The 18,952-nt window shown below is 40.3% G+C and overlaps 1 protein-coding gene across 1 annotated transcript in view; it reads right to left on the bottom strand.

The window, feature by feature from the left end:
- Positions 1–1,316: 1,316 nt before the first annotated feature.
- LOC144791837 (neuropeptide FF receptor 1-like) overlaps positions 1,317–18,952 on the bottom strand; it is a 563,017-nt gene continuing 545,381 nt past the window's right edge. The window contains exon 3 of the mRNA XM_078666617.1: positions 1,317–2,223. Within this exon, the coding sequence (XP_078522743.1) occupies positions 1,344–2,223 (880 nt within the window). The 3' untranslated portion in view covers positions 1,317–1,343. The remainder of the gene's footprint in view (positions 2,224–18,952) is intronic.

Here is an 18,952-nt window from a genome sequence, read left to right as displayed (position 1 = left end):
TTCTGTTCAAACCGTACCTTGTTGTGATCAAATGAGCCTGTATTACTGCTCTCTAATTTCACATGTATTGCCACTTTCCACTCTAGTTTCTGGTTTTACCTCCTCCACCATGAGTCCTGGAATGTTAATACAGAAATATCATAGAGTGAGTTTTTTGTGACAATGATGAGGAATTAAAGGCTGGACAACTGGCCCACAATAATACCTACACTTGGGATGCCCAAGGTTGCATCCTATGAATCAAGGAAAGCTAAAAGTGAACTTTTGAGAAAGTTGAGGGTCAATAGTTTTCCTTTTATGGTATGCCTACTTATGTTCAAAACACAAGAATTCACACTTCTAGAGAAATACCTCTCACTCTTATGCATAAGAGATGTTCTGTGAAGGTTTATCTGCAGTCGAAATCTAGTTGCCATCTTGCATGAATATTTACATTTTGTGGTACGTCAGTCAAAGAAAATGCGAAGTCTGGGCCTACTATAAGGTATTCAATTAGACTTCCAATGGGGTTGTAGTTTGATTTGCAAATTACTTCTTATACCTCTGTTCAGAAACCCAACCTGAGGAAGATAACATTGATGCATTGTGAGTTATGTGAAATCATACATGCATTCATTTTAATATCTGCGAGTTCTGCATTAGAACATATAAAGATTATCGATGTGCAAACTTTAAAACCAAATGATTGTGCAATGCATGTCTATTGTTCTCCACACATTTGACACATATATCAGAGGACATAATTCTCCCAATTAAACATCATTATTCTCTGCCTAGATGGCTGTCCATAAAGGAATAGTTTTAACATTTGCTGGGAAACATGGTACACAGGAAAGCATTGTGTTGTTGTGATGCATTTCGATAAGCATTGTTGTACTCAAATCTTTGACAAATCACAGAAATGAGAGCAGACTGATGAATTGGAATCAATCAGAACTTATCAGGTGTTTTGTGTATCATATGCATGCAAGTGATATGAATCAACAGCCATCTTCATCACTAAAATTGACTTTCTTAAACTGTATAGCTCTCTGCACGTTCAGAATGAAAGGAATGTATGTGTGCTGGTTCACACAACCCTCCCTGAATGTCAGTCTTCTTCACAAATTCTCCAAGTCATTTTTCAGCCCTTGTTTGAGTTCTAGGAGGAATCCTTAAATGTTACCTATAGACATAAGAAATGATTAGCTCAAAAGTTAACCCTGCATCCCACGAAGTCCATGGTTGTCTGTCAATGTAGGAAATGGGTCAATACCCACAAAAGCCCACACACCCCTTGCCAGGATGACATATGGTATTCCTTAGAAATTAAAGTGCAATGTTAATTTGTCTCAGTACTGTATTCATGCATCCCATGCTTTGCATACACCGTTAAGCGGGGTTATTTTTTCAATGTCCTCAAGGTGGAGTCCTTGCTTTAGGGCTTGTCCATTTTGTACTGGCTTTTGAATGTTCCTAGGCAAGTTCTTCATGCACATGGAGTCCGACGACTCCCCATCAGTGAAGACCTTGTTGCGTGTACCAAAGCTGACATTCCCAGGTGTCCTTTCACAGTATGTCTTGTGGTGGCTCATCTCATCTGAGCACAGTTGCAAATTGAAAGCAGCCTGGAAGCCACGTTTGAAGTTTTCATTGAAGTATCCATATATGATGGGGTTGACACTGCTGTTGGAGAACGCCAACCAGTGGGCAAATGGGAATATATACCCAGTCAATAGGTTTATCTCTTCATCGCCTAGATTGGCATATTCGGTGAGAAGCATCAAAGTCCATAGGGGCAACCATGAGAGCATGAAGAGAAGAGCCACAATTATCAACATCTTAATGACCTTGATCTTCTTCTTGGAGACAGCAGTGCACCTTTCTTGGCTATCTCCGATATGCTCACTCAATGGACCTGATGACTTGCAGAGTTTGAGTCCAATTTTTCCATACATGACAATGATCAGTGTTAGGGGAGCCACATAGATGTGTGCAAAGAGTACTGTGGTGTAGACTTTCCTCATCTCAATGTCAGGCCAGGCTTCATAGCAGGAATATAGGGGATATGTCTGGTTGTCATCAGCATTGGCTACCATGTAGTGGCCTTCCACCCTGCCCACGGTAAGCATGACGGCAGATGGGCACATGATCGCAAATGCAAGAACCCATATGATGACGATTGTGTTGATTGCCTTCAGCAGCGTCAGCTTCGGTTTGAATGGATATACAATACAGCGGAACCTGTGGGTGTGAGAAAGAGTGCAAGTTTAACACAAATAGCAAAATACACTGATGTTTTTCTTTTCTATTCTGTTCTCCATTAGTACAGATTGAACCTTTCCATCTAACCTCTGCGCAAAGCATAGAAAACATTTTACATGGTGCTAGAGATCAGAAAATTAAGTTGATGTAACATTTGTTTATAATTACGGTATTCTAGTTATGTTTAGATTGTACTGTGATTGGGTTAACTTCAGAAAAGTCTAGCAATGATGTGGGGAAGACCTGAAAATAAGGTGTAGTTATAGTGAATATTCACTTATAAATAAGTCTGGCTTATCTGGCATTACAGGTTTCATCATGATTTCATAACAGTAATGTATTCTTGAAAAGGCTCTGTGCTTGTGGAGCATGCAACCACACTGACAATAAGTTACTTGAAAATGGCCCCATGTTTTGCCAGTACAAAAGGACCAAACACAAAATTCAATTTATCATCATCTTCACCATTTCCCACTTCCCTCTAATTGCAGCTTAGGCCTCTCCACTCCTGCTCACTACACCCCAACATAATGCATATTAATGATTCAGATGTGCAAAGAACAACAAAATGCCAAAAGTCTTAGTAGGCTGTGACGCACAAAGTTCACAGCACTGATCACCAGACCCTAGCTAACAAAAGACATCTCACACGTGTGTTAGTTACTAATCCCATCCTCATTCTTATATAACCTAAGCTCTTTCAACCATAGGTACTAAATCATACACTCACACAGATTACCCACACAGTCACAGGTCTCAAGATCCCACCCAAATGAGATAATACTACCACAATGACTCAGGGTAGCACTCCCTGTATCTGTCGAACTCTAAACAAGAACCTTAGTGCTTCTAGGTTAAACATAAATTCATCCGTAAGTGCATTAAACATGTTGTAAGGCTGTAATTCCAGAACACACTATATTACAGTAGTCAGAACAGCCTATGACAAATACCACATGTGAGAAATATTTTGAAATCATTTTCAGAGACATTTTAGGGTGTGGACACAGTGGCTCTGGCCCAGGGCCCAGGCTTTCAGGGGCCCCCTCATAAAGCAAACTCTGTTCTGCAGAGGATCTGTCCCTGGTGACCTTGAATTCTTAAACAGATTGTTTTAAATACTATTTTCCTTTAATTGATCATTACTATGGAAGGAATATATGACGTTATCCCACGGGATAAAATCCCGCATACCATTAGTCCGCATTTTTGATAACGCAAAACCAATACAACGAAATACCACTATCCCGCAAACATTTACTCCCCATATGCCTTTACCACGCATGCCATCACAACGCAAAGGCATGCGTGGTGAAGGCATATACTTTGTAAAAGTACATTATTTATATATATTTATTTATATATATAATGTATATTATCTGTTACAATGTCCCTGCCCTAAAACCTATATAGGCAGTACAACAGTACCTGTCCATCAGAGAATTTTGCAGCATAGGCGAGCAATTGCTAACATGGAGAGAACGTATCCCGTCGCTAGACATTTTGAAACCCATCACCAAAGCAATCCCGAGAGTCTGCGGTACACTTGTATAGCAGAGGTCCCCAAGAGAAAGAGAGGTGGGGCTAGAGAAAAAGAATTGAGAAAATTGGAGACATATTTTATCTTAGACTTCAATTGTAAAGAACCATATGGGCTAAATGTAGACGAGGATTTGTACACATGTCTATTATAAACATTATTATGAAGAGGAAACAAACGGAAAAAAATGAAAAAACATATGCGCATGAGTAACCATTAATTAACAGAATGTTTTAATTTAAAACATAAGAAGCTTTCGTTTTAAGATCAGGAGTGAGTATTGGTAGAATACATAGAAAGTGGCCAACTATTGAGAGAGTATCCGAAATGTATTTTGCTCTATTCTTTTTCGGTTAAATTTGATTGTAATACAGATGGAAGTTTAAATGATGCTGCTATAGAGCAAAAATGTCTTGTTTATGCACTAGCACTTTTCATATTTAATGAGTACTGTATAGAGAGATGAGTGAAAATGGTCAAACTTGAGGAAATTATCAGAGTTTACATAAGCACTAGCACTTTCTCTTTCAAAATAGAAGCACTTGCACTTTATTATCCAAGGTATTAGACTGTCAAATGAGTGAAATGTTTACATTGAGAAGTATCAAAAGTTTACATAAGCACAGGCACTTTATCTTATACGAATGTATTTGATCCATGTCTTATATAGTGAATTGAATGAAGTTGTAATTGACATTATATATGGAAAAGAAAAGCAAATGTTTTACTCTCTCTATAAAAGTCAATTATTAGAGTAGGCACAGGCTGATCACCTCGAAATGTAATGACAAAAGCACTTGCACTTTGATTATGTTTTGTTTTGAATCAGTGAGGGTGTTATAGAAAAATTCATTTATTGTATAAAATTGTGGAGAATTTTTTAATTCCCTAAAAAATATTCAACAAATAGTGAATGAAATTTTCACCCCTAGTGAAATGCTTAGGTGTAGTACACCTACAAGATTGAATTTATGGCATTCATATAGTCAAAACGAACAGGTGATAAGATGGCCACCACATTCCAAATAGAAATTATCATGGTCTGGTAAATCGTGTCCGTCTGCTATTTTTACCACTCCTGCAAAAACGTATTTTAATTGTGTGTTTGCAATGGTGCAGCATCGTGAACAAGGGAGCGCGACTCCCTAAATGATTAGATGTACTCTCTGTAAAATAAACGACTGTTTTCTGTTCTACCACGGAGTGCCAGATGATTTTCTTTGTTCGAACAGAGGGAGATCTTATGTATGATATATATATATATATATATATATATATATATATATATATATATATATATATATATATATACTTTCTTCTCTTAAGTTACTTTGGAAGTCACTTATTCTTTTGTTTATAGGCAATTTGGACCATGTATTTTATATGGGGACATTAGCCGATCCACGGCTGTATGTTTTTGTCTTAATCATGACGGTTTATTCTGACACGCCACACATGGAATAATGCGTATGCCCATCCGTGGGCTTAACTACTTGATTACATTTTATGTATTATGTCAATCTGTGTTATATATATATTACACACTATAAGATGGCCGCACCTATTCCTTGTGAGGTATAAGTCCCCTTGTTTATGTCCATGCCTAACTGAATGTGGGAGTGATCATCACTTGTTTAAAACAATGTCGGAAGTTAACACAGTGCATCACACACTGACGAAGGCAGACCGCCGAAACGCGTCTGTGTGCACCCCTCCGCTAAATAAAATCTAGCGCGTTCAATAACTTCATCCTCGAGTGCTGTCTTATTCTTTCCGTGAGTTGGAGGGATTAGGAGCGTCATATATATATATATATATATATATATATATATATATATATATATATATATATATATATATATATATATATATATATATATATATACATACAAATATATTTAACTAAATTTAAAAATATTTATTTGAATTATTTATAATTTTATTTGTTTATAAATATACATTTAATATTTATATATATATATATATTTTTTTTTTTAAATTACCCTTTAAATTACCCTATAGACCCCCCCAAAAAAACCCTGGTCCCTTAAAATACCCCTGCACCCCAAAATCATAACCCACCCTTTCTCCTTATAATACCCCAGCACCCTTAAACAATAACCCATCCTGACCCTAAAAATACCCCTGTACCCCAAAACCCAATCCTAACCCTGAACCCTAAAAATACCCCTGTACCCAAAACCCAAACCTACCCCTGAACCCTAAAAATACCCCTGTACGCCGAAACCCAAACCTACCCTGAACCCTAAAAAAACCCTGTACCCCAAAACCCAAACCTATACCTGAACCCTAAAAATAGCCCTGTACCCCAACACCCAAACCTATCCCTAAACCCTAAAAATACCCCTGTACCCCCAACCCCAAACCTAGCCATGAACCCTAAAAATACCCCTGGACCCCAAAACCCAAACCTATCCCTGAACCCTAAAAATATCCCTGTACCACAAAACACAAACCTACCCCTGAACCCTAAAATACCCCTGTACCCCAAAACCCAAACCTAGCCCTGAACCCTAAAAATAGCCCTGTACCCCAAAACCCAAACCTATTCCTGAACCCTAAAAATACCCCTGCACCCCAAAACCCAAAACTTTCCCTGAACCCTAAAAATACCCCTGTACCCCAAAACCCCAAACTTTCCCTGAACCTTAAAAATACCCCTGTACCCCAAAACCCAAACCTATCCCTGAACCCTAAAAATACCCCTGTACCCCAAAACCCAAACCTATCCCTGAACCCTAAAAATACCCCTGAACCCCAAACCCCAAACCGAGCCCTAAACCCTAAAAATACCCCTGTACCCCAAAACCCAAACCTATCTCTGAACCCTAAAAATATCCCTGTACCCCAAAACCCAAACCTACCCCTGAACCCTAAAAATACCCCTGTACCCCAAAACCCAAAACTTTCCCTGAACCCTAAAAATACCCCTGTACCCCAAAACCCAAACCTATCCCGGAACCCTAAAAATACCCCTGTACCCCAAACCTCAAACCTAGCCCTGAACCCCAAAAATACCCTTGTACCCCAAAACCCAAACCTATCCCTGAACCCTAAAAATACCCCCATACCCCAAAACCCAAACCTACCCCCTGAACCCTAAAAATACCCCTGTACCCCAAAACCCAAACCTACCCCTGAACCCTAAAATACCCCTGTACCCCAAAACCCAAACCTAGTCCTGAACCCTAAAAATACCCCTGTACCCCAAAACCCAAACCTATCCCTGGACCCTAAAAATACCCCTGTACCCCAAAACCCAAAACTTTCCCTGAACCCTAAAAATACCCCTGTACCCCAAAACCCAAACCTATCCCTGAACCCTAAAAATACCCCTGTACCCCAAACCCCAAACCTATCCCTGAACCCTAAAAATACCCCTGTACCCCAAAACCCAAACCTATCCCTGAACCCTAAAAATATCACTGTACCCCAACACCCAAACCTACCCCTGAACCCTAAAAATACCCCTGTACCCCTAAAACATATACCCAAACACACCCTTAAAATACTCTTGAACCCCTAAAACATATATCCCAACACCCCCAAACTAAAATCATATACTTACCTTACACTTCAAAATTAAAAACATATGCTTTTACCATTCATGCTTTTACAACGAATTTCGTTGTAAAAACATGCGTGGTAAAAGCATATAAGATATAATGACATTCGTTTTAAAATTTTGCGGATTGATGGTACTTTCGTTATAATGGTATGCGGACTGAAGGTATGCGGAATGAAAGTTGCGGTATGAAGGTGTTGAACCCTATGGATGATGTGTGAGTGTCTATTACAGACATTTTGCAGAGAAAGGTTGTGTTTATGTTTCATGCAACATCCATAAAAAAGTTTCTTTTAGATCAAAACAGGACCTCACAAATGAGAAATGAGAGGATGTCACAGAGATTGTTCAGAGCAATATTGGTGAGCCGGTGCTGTATTACAATATTGAAAACGCATGTCACTTTCCCTGAATTTAAGATGTAAACACATTTAGAATATAGATGAAGGTGCCTGTGTATTGTCAGTGACCTAGCTAAAGGGGGAATTAAAGCGCCAAAAGTGGTTCATAAATTCAAAGCTGTTCTGAACATGGACTCCCAAAAACGTATTTGGCCCAGGGCCCCTGACATACTTAAAATGTCCCTGATCATTTTGGAGGGACAGAAAATTATGCACAGGAGTACGAGATGGAATTATGTTCCCTTGATCACTGTGTTGATTTCTATGCCAAAGTTTATGTCAGATTCAGATATCCTCATGTTTCTAAATGCTGGGAAGAAGTTGGAGCAGTACCCAAAAGATATGGCCTGCTAATTTGTATTAAGTCCTAACAATTTTGTTAGAGGCAATTCTGGGAAAGAGGACTGCTTGTCTGTACTAAGTCCTAACAATTTTGTTAGAGGTGATACTGGGGGTGAAACCCCCACTGACAGTAGAATCATTAGCTGGAATATTGTGGGCATAAGGTCTAAAAGAGATGACCCAAATGCGCTAAACTTTATATAAATATATGACGTAATTGCTCTCCAGGAAACTTGGGACAGGGGGGATAACTTTTGGCTGGATGGCTTTAGTTCTTATTTTTTACCTGCCCATCCTGCCCCAGCGGGTGGAGCAAAGGGTGGCCTTATGTTCCTTTTCTCTTTGCAATTAATGGGGTCTATAAAAAGGATGGAGGCAAACTTTTTTAATTGTTTGATGCTAGAAGTAAGTAAGACTAACTACCCAAAGTTACTATTTGTGAATTTCTATAATCCTAGAGAGAGCAATTTTATGAACAAACACTTGAGTAATCTGAAACTCTTTCTAGAAGACTTTAGGTCAAAGCAATCCTCTTATTAATATGTACTACTTATGGGTGATTTTAATGTACATTCGTCTGATCTTCATTGTCTAATTTATGACTATCATGGATATAATTATTCGACGACCCCCCACTTTGAACATTCAGCGCGAGGGGAGGCCCTAGTGTCCCTTTTGACTGAAGCCGACGTTTTCGAACCTGGCTTTGTTAACTCTTGATCGGTGTCCCACGTTTAAATCTAAGGCCAGAGATACCATCATTGATTATATATTCCTGTCTCCCATGATGTTAGGTAAGGTAGTTTTTTATAATGCCCAGGAGTCGCCTTTTAGTGATCATAACCCTGTCACACTAGAACTGGATAAAAGTTGTGGCTTATTGGCCAAAGGAAGAAAGAACTTGGGGGCATATTACCAACGATTAGCGATATTTATCGCTAACGATGCTTAGCAACAAATGTTTTAACGCTAAGCATCGCCGGAAATTATCGCAGAGATAACTTGGTATTAGCGAGGTTTATCTCAGAAGTGATAAAAATCCTCGCGCTAACTGCCAAATGAGAGATTATCGCTGGAAAACCAACGATAATCTCTCGAAGTTTGGAGTTAGCTTGATGATAGGGGCTCACAAACTTAGCCATGATATCCACCTTCCATAGGATATCATGGCTAAGTCAGGAAAATACCAGGTGTAAAAAAAACAGTGCTAACCACGGTTAGCGTTGCTTTTTTATCACTAACAGGGTTAGCGAAATCCTTGATAATAGGAGAAATGTCTCTTAACAACATTTCTCCTATTATTTTTCTCTGGAACGCCCCCTTTGCATCTCATTTGAGATGCAAAGGGAAGCGTAGAGATAAAGGGTGCTAACACGTGAGTTTGCGTGTTAGCACCCTGTTCCTGATAGGGAGATAATGTTATCTCCACTTTCTTGGCTTTTAAAGCCAAAAAAGCGGAGATAAATCCCTTGATAATATACTCCTTGGTTTCTAGTAGTGTGGTAACTTGTGATCAGGGAAGGAGGCTTAGATGGTCTAAAGTTATGCCTGTTATGCCTGACATCTTTTTTACGGATTTGTGCTTGAAAAGTAAAGGGAACATTACAATATGTGCTGACCTCTCTAGTGCTAAGGATGTGGTTCTTAGAGCCTTTTATGGTATCTGTAGACAGATAGCTCGTGATTTAACCTTTAACACTAAACCAAGAACCACTTGAGGTAGAAGATGGTTTGATGACAACTGTTCAGGTGCCCACCGCTCCTTAGTTTTAGCATTGAAAAACCTACCTTGTGATAGGGTTTTGATAGTGAGTTTGCGGAAGCAGTATAAGATAGCAGTTCACAGCCGGAAAGCAGAGATTAATGAAAAGGCGTGGAATGCGTTACTATCTGTCGAGGTGCTAAATGATAGCTCAAGATTTTGGGCAATCGTTAATACCCCTTTTTTCAGTGGTGAGGATAATGAGGTGCAGAAAAGTAACATTACAGAGGCCCAGTGGTTGTCCCATTTTGAGGCTATTTATGTCTCTAATGAGGTACTGGATATCATCCCAAGGCCACCACTTTACCAAGCTACACCTTGATTAGTATATTTATTGGCCGACCTTCATTGAGACCTTTCAGCATCGGTTAGGATTTCCCAGGACGATAAATGTACAAGATCTTTTAAATCAGGCAGGGGCGTCCGTTGGGGGAGCATTTTGGCGCCCCTACTTTACCAAGCTATAGCACCACTCATTTTCATTGAGGAGGAAATTGAGAAAGCTATAAGAGAGACTTCTAGCAATAAGGCACCTGGTCCAGACTGCGTCCCTGCAGATCTTTGTAAAAGTGAACCCAAATTTTGGGCGAAAATTCTGGCCAATGTTTTTAATGCTTATGGTTCGCTAGGGTTCCCTGTATCATGGTCCCAGTCGATTATTATCCCCGTTTTTAAAAAGGGTCAGAGAGGGGATCTGCGGTGTTACAGACTGATATCCCTGAATAATTCCTCCGTTAAAATATTAGGTAAGGTGATTTTAACAAAAATTACAGACTGGGCTAATGAGAGGAAGATCATATCTAACCTACAATGTGGGTTTAGACAAGGTAGAAGCACCATGGACCAGTGCCTTAATTTATATTTAATAATAAGTAAATATACCATGGCTAAAGAATGTTGATCTGAGGATGGCATATATGGACCTATGCTCAGCGTTTGACCTGGTTAATAGGTCAAAGCTGTGGAATATTTTGCTGGAAAAGGGCCTTGATTAGTATATTTATTGGCCGACCTTCATTGAGACCTTTCAGCATCGGTTAGGATTTCCCAGGACGATGAATGTACAAGATCTTTTAAATCAGGCAGGGGTGTCCGTTGGGGGTGCATTTTGGCGCCCCTACTTTTTACACTTTATATTACTGACCTGGACCAGTTCTTAGTGGAGGAGTCCCTGGATATCCCGCGTGTAGGAGTCTGCTCGATCCCGGTTCGCCTATACGCGGATGACGCTATTCTTTTAGCACGTACTGCGGTAGGCCTCCAGCGGGTCTTAGATGCTTTTGGGGCCTACATGCAGTCCTTGGACCTGGTAGTGAATATCGGAAAGTCACATATTATGTCAACAGGTAACAGAGCTAGAAAAGTTAAATCTTTTTATCGTAATGGGTTGGAAGTGTCTTCGGTGTCCTCTTTTACTTTCCTAGGGGTTCTATTTCATGATCGGTCCTCCTGGATACCCCAAGAAAAAATCAAAAAAAGTGCAGTCATCCGATCCTCTTCAGGCTTATTAGAGTTTGCACAGCACCTGGGGGCCAGACCAATAGAGGCCATTTTAAAGATATACAGAGCAAAGTGTCTGGCTATTGCGGCCTATGGTTCCTCTATATGGGGTTTCAAAGAGCAGGTTGGGGTCCAGATAACCGAAAACAAACTTTTACGAAGTCTCCTGTCTGTACCACAATCTACCCCAATTTTTGCTATACATCAGGAATTGGGGTTAGGCTATGTTTCTGACATCTTGAGCACAGCTCTGTTGCTCTGTTTGCTCAAAACATGGCTAAATCCCGAATTAACCCGGAATCACTAGATCTTACGGGATTGCGTCAATCTGGATAATTCTAGTACAATTAAGTAGCTGTCCTATGGTAAATGTATGTTAACTTAAATAGGGCGGCCTGAATTATTTGAAGACCCCGAAAAGATACAGAAGGAGGATGTGTTGTGGTGAAAATTAATTTTAAGAATTTAATAATGTTGGAACGGGAAGAACAGGAGTTACGCAAACCTTTAGTTAGGGCACATTTTTAAATAAAAATGACTGTTCTTATTGAACCCTACTTGGTAATTGTGAATAAGCCTTTACATTGCTGGCTCCCAACTAGGTTCCGCTTTAATTTGATTCATTTCACATTGGGTGATCTCCCGGGGTGGTGTAAACCTGAGGACGCAGAACCCTGTCAATGTGACAACTATTCACCCCAGGATACCTTACATTTCATGATGTTCTGTCACTTTTACACTGATATTCGCATGAAGTTATTAATCCCTATCTTGAGAGGAATGGGTTTTATACAGGTCAGACCAGCGTTACTCTATTTGCAGATGCTGAGCAATCCATGGGATATTTTTAATATTGCAGGTTTTCTTGTTGCTGCTGTGAGGCTCAAGAAAAATAGAAACCCGATAATGAACATTGTCTGAATCCTATTGATAATAATGATGGTAATTTTAAGCTTTGAGTTATTTGGATACAATGAATTTCACAAGTCTTATTCTTTTATACATTCTGTTTTTAATGTTTTTATCATTGTTTTTTGTTTGTTGTGTATTCTACTTTTTTGATTTTAATTAATCGAATAAAGTCGATTGACCTGACTTGAATTGATATGGCCTATTGAAGGGCTGTGAAATCAACGTTGCCCCTCCTATCATTAAGGCTTTGAACTGATACAACATAATATCAAGGCGCATACAATTACTACAAGCATGCATTATAACTAACCTTTCTCAACCTTTGCATACAAATCCAAGGGCCAAGAACAAACAGATGTTCAATAATGTGAAAACTCAACACAAAATCATTGTCCTCAGAAAAAGGTCACCCCCAACCACCTGTAGGGGTTTAAAAATGTACTACTTTTCACATGTCGTTCTCATGTCCATACACTAATATGCCATCCAAGCATTTGCAACACCAAAACAAATTTCACAGCAATACCATTGCAATTTCACCAACATCCAAAAATGACGACCTACATCAAAATAGGTGCCTGTATAATGGTAATTCAAATGATTCACTCTTCTCAATAACACCATACAGTAAGCACTCCTATGCTGGAGATTATGAAATTTAAGTGTGAGTTTACAGCATTAGGAACAGGAGCGGCTGCAGCAGGTAAGAGCGGTGGGGCTGGCTGGGGGGGGGGGGGGTTTCGAGAGACGGCCACAACGGAAAATTAAAGAAATATTAATTTTTCCCTCGTGGTCATCTCTCGTAATCCCCCCAGCCGGCCCCACCGCTCTTACATGCAGTGGCCGCGGCTGATTCAGAACACTGTATGCTTCAGTCACACATTTATTTAATTGATGTATTTAATGCTAAAAAGCTTGCAAAGCACAGTACAGGGATAGCAGAAGAGTCCCTAAATAATTCAGCATCAATGAAAGGATGGTGTTTTCATGCAAATTTATGGACGAGACAGCCCTAAAGACAATCTTAATATTCTATATGGGTCTGCTTTTTTTCAGAAAAAAGGAGATTATCTCATCATTATTAAATTGCTCTTTGACAGCAAATGTTTTGAAACATTTTTTGAAAGATACTGTGGTGGCATCAAACCAAGAGAGTGTTCCATCAAAGTTCCAATAGTGGGCTTCCTTTTCCCCCCTGATGGCCTAAGGCATATATATATATATATATTTACAGCTGTGAAGGAAATTAAAGTTTGAACTACTTGATCAATCAGTGCTTCTCCTAAGAAGCTCTTCCATAAATGAAATTTCTGCAGTCAATCTGCACACTAAGAAGGTGAATGTTCTGTCCTGAAGAAACTAAGGGGCATATTACCAAGCTATAGCAATAATTATCGCTAAGCTTGGTTAGCGGGAATAATAATATTGCTGCGCTCCAACGATTTTTACCGCTGAGATACCTTGATATTATCAAGGTTTATCTCAAAAGCAGTAAAAATAATGGGAAATGCATGAATATCGCTGTAAAATCTGCGATATTCCTGCATTATCGTGACAATGCTCTGAGCCAGGTTATCCACCTTCCATTGGATAACATGGCTAAGAACTGCTCTGGGCAGGCGTTAGCTTTGGGAGATAATCGCGCTTAGCGCGATTATTTCCAAAAGTTGGTAATAGGGGATAGCGATGTTAACGACTGTTTCCAGTCGCTAACATCTTGGCACGCCCACTTTGCATGTCATTAGCGATATTTATCGCTGACATGCATAGTGGGCCCCTAAATGCCCACTATCTCCTATTAGCTGTCGCTAACTGGTGTTAGCGACAGCTAGGTAATAGGGCGATAAAATTATCGCCGCTTTAGCGGGAACAATTCCCGCTAAAGCGGCGATAAGGCCTTTGTTAATATGCCCCTAAGTTCGATCCACCAATAGGCTGATATCAGTTAACACTATTGACAGGAAAAATTACTGAACCAATTGCTCATAAACAGATAAAATACCATCTTTTGACTGAATACTGAAGCACCTGAATCTGCTTTAAATGTCCCATTGACTGCATCACATGGCTGCATAACTCCTCTACTGACTTCCGTGCCTGAAGCAGGGCACTGAAACACCACATGTCATCTAAGACCAACACTAGGACACCAGTTTCTATCCGGCTCCTAGAGCAACCATACCCTCAGTCACTCAATGCATGACTAAAGGAATACACTTTCAATACATAACTCATGCAATCCAGCAGCCAGGTATATTAACAGCTATATTACGCACAGGCATGAACTATTCAAAATGACAATAACTGCTCCTGTTTCATCAGAATAGGGGATTACTCTTTAATCAATCAATCAGCTAAATAATTATACTTTATTTGCATATTTATGTATTCATATAGTGCATCAACATCCTGATGCAGGAAAGAAAAACTTTTTCCAGAATATCATAGCCTGCCAACTAAGAAGCAAATACAGGTAAAATAAGAATTGACATCCCCAAGGATATAGTGAGATCTTTGTAGTACAGGTTCAAAACGACCAGATGTGATAGATGCATACAGATTACATAAATTCTTTTAGGAAGTGGTTGCTGTAGTATGTTTGATGTGTTCTGCAAGATAATTCAAAATCCTTGCCACATTGTCAGATTATGACTCAGTGTAGAGGACTTTCTAAATCTCGGGGAAGTCTAGAAGTTTAGTTTGAGACAAGCTTGGCTTCTTTATGTTCTGTTTCTGCCAAAAACCTGAAGCATTTGTGATAAGTATTCAGGTTTTTGATGTTAAATGCCTGGTAGGTAATGCTTGCAATTGTATACACCGAGAGGTGGTGCAACTGGAAGCTAACCTAGGGGCCCATTATGATCGCGGACGGACTTCAGTCCGTCCGCAACCATAGAGGAGGAGGGAACCTCAGCATGGCCTGCGGAGTTCCCTCCTGTCCAATTAGGATGTGACCGCCACGCTGGCGGTCACATCCTCTATTTTTACCATTGCGGCGGGTGCGGCTTCAAGCTGCACCTGCCGCAATGGTAAAAATGCATACATTGCATTTGTATGCAGAAAGCGGCAGGCACCGTGTGGTGCCTGCCGATTTCTGCATACAAATGCAGGGGGGTACCATAGGTACCCCCCATGTGCACTCCCCACCCCCCTTCACCCAGGGGGCCCGCAACGGGCCCCCGCAGTGAAGTTCCAAATGCTTTTCCACGGCAGAAAACCCGCAGCGGAAAAGCATTTTTTAAAGCCCATCCTAATATGGCTGGCGGTGTCTGAGAGACACCGCCACCATATTAGAGCTTTTCCGCCGCGGTTGTAAGCCAACCGCGGCGGAAAAGCTGCGGACGGAAACCAGGACCCACCAGCCATCCTAATGTGGCGGTGGGTCTTTGGTGAGTCCGCTGCGGTTTTTCCGCATCCTCCGGGCCGGCGGAAAAACTGCAATCGCTAATAGGCCCCTAAGTACTGTAAAAACTGGTGTGATGTACTGAAATTCAATTGTATTTGGAATCAGGCAGCCGGTCTAATGGAAGCTTGCTTTGAGAGGAACCAGGTGAGATTTTGGCAAGCCTTTCAATAGTACATTAACTACATGTAAAATAACTAGGATTATAATTGGGTAGTTTTAAATGCTGTTTTAGGAGGAAAAGCTCATAGTTCCTCAAACATCATAGATGGAATCGGAATATTCTTGTTGAACATGGATATCAAGGTAGAGTATCTTGGCAATTCTGACATCATGGTATTTTGCTGAGGTGAGCACTTTAGCTCTGAGGCTCATTTCCTAGGGGCGATTTGACTGTTTGACTGTAAGTTCAATCCTTTCTTTTGGGAGAGTAGGAAAAGTTAAGTCTTCTTGAGGTTTGTTTTTAGTTTCATATTTGTAATCCAGTTCTGAATTTGGTTTATGAAAGATGTAATGCACCTGAAGCTGTTGGAGCATTGAGTTTTAATGTGTAGAAAGAATCATCCATATGCTGTAGGAGCCCGCCGGGCAGTCGGGCCAATCACATACCCCTCAATAGTGCTTTCCCAGGAGCCATAGTGGGGATTATGATCCACCTTTCCGCCTAGAGTACCTGAAATCTGGGCCATACTCCAACAGATCTATGAATGAGAAATTGCAGTTGCCAAGGGCGTGGTCCCAGAACAGTAAAAAAGGTGAAGAAGATCTGAGTGCAACTTCATTGGATGCAGCATTCCGTATTTAGCTTTTTTAGCTGCTGATACATGAATCTAACTGACCTAAAGTATAATTTACATATAGTTATTGCTCCCCTTTTTTTCTTGTAGAAAACAAATAACATGCTTTGCTAGAAGATCACTTTGTACTTCCACATAGATATTGAAAAGCAGGTGGAAATATGGAGCCCTCTGTATTCCACATAGTACTTTGGCAGGCATGTAAAATTAATTTCCTATTTTGAAGACTTAAGTTCTACCAGAAAGACATGATATAAACCATTCACGCACTGTTCCTTAAGCACCAATTCTCTTTCTTAGGAATTCCAGAGAATATTGTGACCAATGACACCAAGGGCGGGCAAGAATTTGAGGATATTCAGGAAGCAAGATTTCCAGTATTAAAAGAGATGTAGAACACCATCCAGCATTCTGAGGTTAAAGTTTAAATACCATAACCAAAATGAAAAAATGATCGGAAATTCCTTAGTAGATTCGCATTACAGTCCTAGTACTCTGAGTAGCTGGCTACATATCATTCCTGTCTTTTGTAACAAAGTGAAGGCTTGTCCTTGGCCTGCAGCTGAGGAGCAGATCTGAGTCTGTGTTTCATGTCTTAAATAGAGGTTGAAGGTGCCCTTTTCTGAGCCCCGGTCCAGCTAGGAGTTGATGATTAGTAGCAACAGAGGGTAAAGGAAATAGGATTAATCTTTGCCTGGAGGTCATTGGTTAGAAACTGATATACATTTTGATGCCTTCATATTTATGATGCCTATGGCCTATCAGGATCCATAGAGTGGATATTACCAAGCTGTCGCTAACAGCAGTTAGCGACAGCTTGTAGGCGATAGCGAGCGGTTTGGAGAATGCTTTGCATGTCAGCGATATTTATCGCTAATGACATGCAAAGTGGGCGTACCCAACCCGTTAGCGACTGACAGCAGTCGCTAACGTCACTATTGTCTATTAGCAAGGCAGGCGTAGCGATGGAAATATTCGCGCTTAGCGCGAATATTTCCAAATACTAACACCTGCCCAGACCAGTTCTTTGCCATGTTATCCAATGGGAGGTGGATAACATGGCTAAGAGCATTTAGTCGCTAATGCGTGAATATGGCTGTATTCTCAGCGATATTCACGCATTTCGCTGCTATCGCCTGGATTTTTATCGCTTTTGAGATAAACCTTGCTAATAGCAAGTTATCTCAGCGATAAAAACCGGTGATGCGCGGCGATAAAAATATTGCTGCTAACCCTACTTAGTGATAAATATCGCTATTTGTTGGTAATATGTCCCTTCATGTGGCTATGTGTTTATACTTGATAAAGATTGTTTTCTGCGTCAGATGATGGTTGGTCTTTGTCTATATCTTCCCAGGAGATTTTTTTTTATCAAAATCTGTTTATTGAAAGTTATTTCAAAAATTACAAACAGTGCATAAAAAACAAGAAGCATAGTGCGTTCAGGCTTTCTGTTCAGGTGCACGTTCCAGTCTTTAGATAGCTAGAATAGAGACACAGTTTCACATTACATTATGGAAATCAACTCAGAAAAGAGTATTTTGCACTATTTTGTTGCATAACCCCATTATCTAATGTGTAATACAAGCACAAAGCCATTTTTTTTAAATCCCTGGAAAGGTTGAACGCTTTTGTTGGTTGAATGACTATGTTCCAGGCGAGTAAATAGGGTTGCCTGCAAATAGCAATAGAAAGAAAGAAAAAGAAAAGAATAAAAGGGAAAAAACCATCAACAACTGTACCCAGGGAGGTTCATGAGCTCATTTATTGATATGGAGGGGGGTGGAGTCATAGCAGAAACCGCCGACAGCCAGCACGGGGGGGAACCCCAGGTGAGTCAATGCTCCCGTGGTCCCAACCTCGGGAGAAAGTGGGACCTGACTAAATCAGGAAGAGATGTAACGCTCTTAATCTTGGACTGCATGTAAACAGGGGGAGTCCCAAAGAGAGGTAACCAACTAGGAGGTTCTAAATATAGTCAGAGCCCTCCCAGGAGATTTTTGTCCAACTTGTTTTGTGTGCTTTTAGGTTTTCCTCCTCCAGTTCACATCCTCATTATGTTAGTTTGAGGTGAGCTAGAACTTTATGAGTATTGTTTGGTAGGAGCATTAATTTAGAGTTATTTTTTCTTGATGGAATGTAGAGGGACTATTTGAACAAAAGATTTTTTTTTTTTCACAACAAAGTTTATTGAGCAGGTTGGTAAACAAGAAATACGTGGCTCCCCACAGTCTGGAGATCACCACCAAGCATCATGACACATTTTTATCTGTAATGCATATTTTACGCAAGAAAAGCCGAATAACAGAACACCCCCCTCCCCCACCTCCACCCACAAACCCCAACCACCCAACCCCCCAACTACCCACCCCTTATCCCTCCCTAACCCCTAACACGTGAGTATACTAGAAAATCTGTATTCGGTCGCTTTGCGATAGGCATGACGCACCGCCTAGGCCTGTACC

This window comes from Lissotriton helveticus, chromosome 11 (genome assembly GCF_964261635.1).
Source record: "Lissotriton helveticus chromosome 11, aLisHel1.1, whole genome shotgun sequence".
Classification (NCBI taxonomy): Eukaryota; Metazoa; Chordata; class Amphibia; order Caudata; family Salamandridae; genus Lissotriton; species Lissotriton helveticus.
The sequence above is the reverse complement of the archived record's forward strand: the minus strand, read 5'-3'. Positions and strand labels throughout refer to the sequence as shown.